Here is a 1,803-nt window from a genome sequence, read left to right on the forward strand (position 1 = left end):
TTCCCCGCGTCGTCGTGGCCGTCGGCGACGGCGGCGGCCGCGGGCGGCTCGTGGCGGAAGGTCACGTCGACGGCGCCGCCGCCGGCCGCGAGCCAGCCGTCGAGCGATTCGGCCGCGGGCGCGCCGGACGCCGCCTCGAGCAGGTGCTGGAGCACGAGGAAGCCGCCGCCGCTGTACGCGAACCGCGTCCCCGGCGCGCGGTCGACGTCGAGGCTCGCGTAGCCGTGGGGCGCCGGCGCCGCGTCGGACCCGGACACGAGGGCCAGGGCGTCGGGGAACGGCGCCGACCGCGGGACGCCGGGCACGTAGTGCATGCCGAGCGCGGAGTGGTCGACGAGCTGCGCGAGCGTCACCGCCTCCGCCCACGCCCGCGGCGCGCCGGCCGCGCTCCGGAGCCGGAAGGGCGAGCCGCAGGCCGCGAGGAGGCCGTTGACCGTGGCCGTCTCGAAGCAGGCGCCGCGCGCCTCGAAGAAGTCGATCGCGAACGCCGTGGCGACGGGCTTCGACAGCGACGCGATCTGGAAGAGCGTGCCCGGCGCGACGGGCTCCCGCCGCGCGCGGCTCGCGAGGCCGCCGACGACGGGCCGCACGACCGCGCCGCCGGACCCGTCCGGGGCCAGCACCGCCGCGGACACGCCGGCGACGCCGTAGGTGCCCAGCAGCGCCTCGACGGCGTCCTCGAGGGACGCGAGGCCCCGCACCGCCGACGCGCGGCGCAGCGACGGACCCGCGACCGCGAACGACCGGCCGACGAGCATGGCGGGGCAAGCCAAGCGCAAGACCGCGAACGACCGGCCGACGTTCGGCGGGCAAGGCAAGCGCGGACGACGACGGCCTGTTGACGCGGCGCACGTCGAGGCTGGTGAGGCTGGACAATTTCCACGGGCGAGTTGAAGTAGGTGTTTAGTAGCGTCGCGCGGGTCTCCCGCCGAGGGGGTTGACCGCCGGTATGCCTGGTAGTATGCGCCTACTATGCGGGTTTTATGCGGGTTTTATGCGGGTGGTATGCGGGTTTTATGCGGGTTTTATGCGGGTGGTATGCGGCTGCTATGCTGGTCGTATGCGGGTGGTATGCGGGTGGTATGCGGGTGGTATGCGGGTGGTATGCGGGTGGTATGCGGGTGGTATGCGGGTTTTATGCGGGTCGTATGCGGGTTGTATGCGGCTGCTATGCTGGTGGTATCCGCCTGCTATGCGGCGACCTCCGGCGGCCGTCGCCTGGGGTCGTCGACAGCGGTCGCCGGGCTGCTATGCTGGTGGTATGCGCCTGCTATGCTGGTCTTATGCGCCTGCTATGCGTCTGCTATGCGCCTACTATGCGTCTACTATGCGTCTACTATGCGTCTACTATGCGTCTACTATGCGCCTGCGGCTCGATTTGAAATCGACCCCCCCAGGCGCGTCAGTTCCGGGCCCCGCGGCTCCTGGGACGCACCCCACCGGTAGGGCGCGACCCCCGGGGGTCTGAGGAGTCGCTCCGTGCGTTTGTCCCGTTTTTTTGCTTCGTGTCCCGTACTCGTCCTGCCGCTCTACGGTCGAACCATCGTTTATCCCCGGCAGGACGTCGAGTACCTGGATTAGTTAGGCGCTCGAAGCTGCTATGGCAGCTGATGGAATCTCCACCTTAGAGGGCCCCGTGCTCCTCGAATATGCAGCGACGTGCAACGATCCCAGCGGCTTTGAGGTCCGCAAACATGTGGGTGAGGCACATGAAAAGACGCGACATCCGGACGATTGCGAGGTGGCGCAAACGGGCAGCCTCAGGGGGTGGAATGGGGCGCGGCAGCTTCCCCCTACCCGAAT

The 1,803-nt window shown here is 69.4% G+C and overlaps 1 protein-coding gene across 1 annotated transcript in view; it reads right to left on the minus strand.

Annotated features, from left to right (window-relative positions):
* AURANDRAFT_69044 (hypothetical protein) overlaps positions 1–758 on the minus strand; it is a gene marked incomplete at both ends in the record, with an annotated part of 2,858 nt that extends 2,100 nt beyond the window's left edge. Inside the window, one exon of the mRNA XM_009044792.1 lies at positions 30–758. Coding sequence (XP_009043040.1) covers positions 30–758 — 729 coding nt within the window. The remainder of the gene's footprint in view (positions 1–29) is intronic.
* Between the last annotated feature and the right edge of the window lie 1,045 nt (positions 759–1,803).

This window comes from Aureococcus anophagefferens, assembly GCF_000186865.1.
Source record: "Aureococcus anophagefferens unplaced genomic scaffold AURANscaffold_818, whole genome shotgun sequence".
Lineage (NCBI taxonomy): Eukaryota > Pelagophyceae > Pelagomonadales > Pelagomonadaceae > Aureococcus > Aureococcus anophagefferens.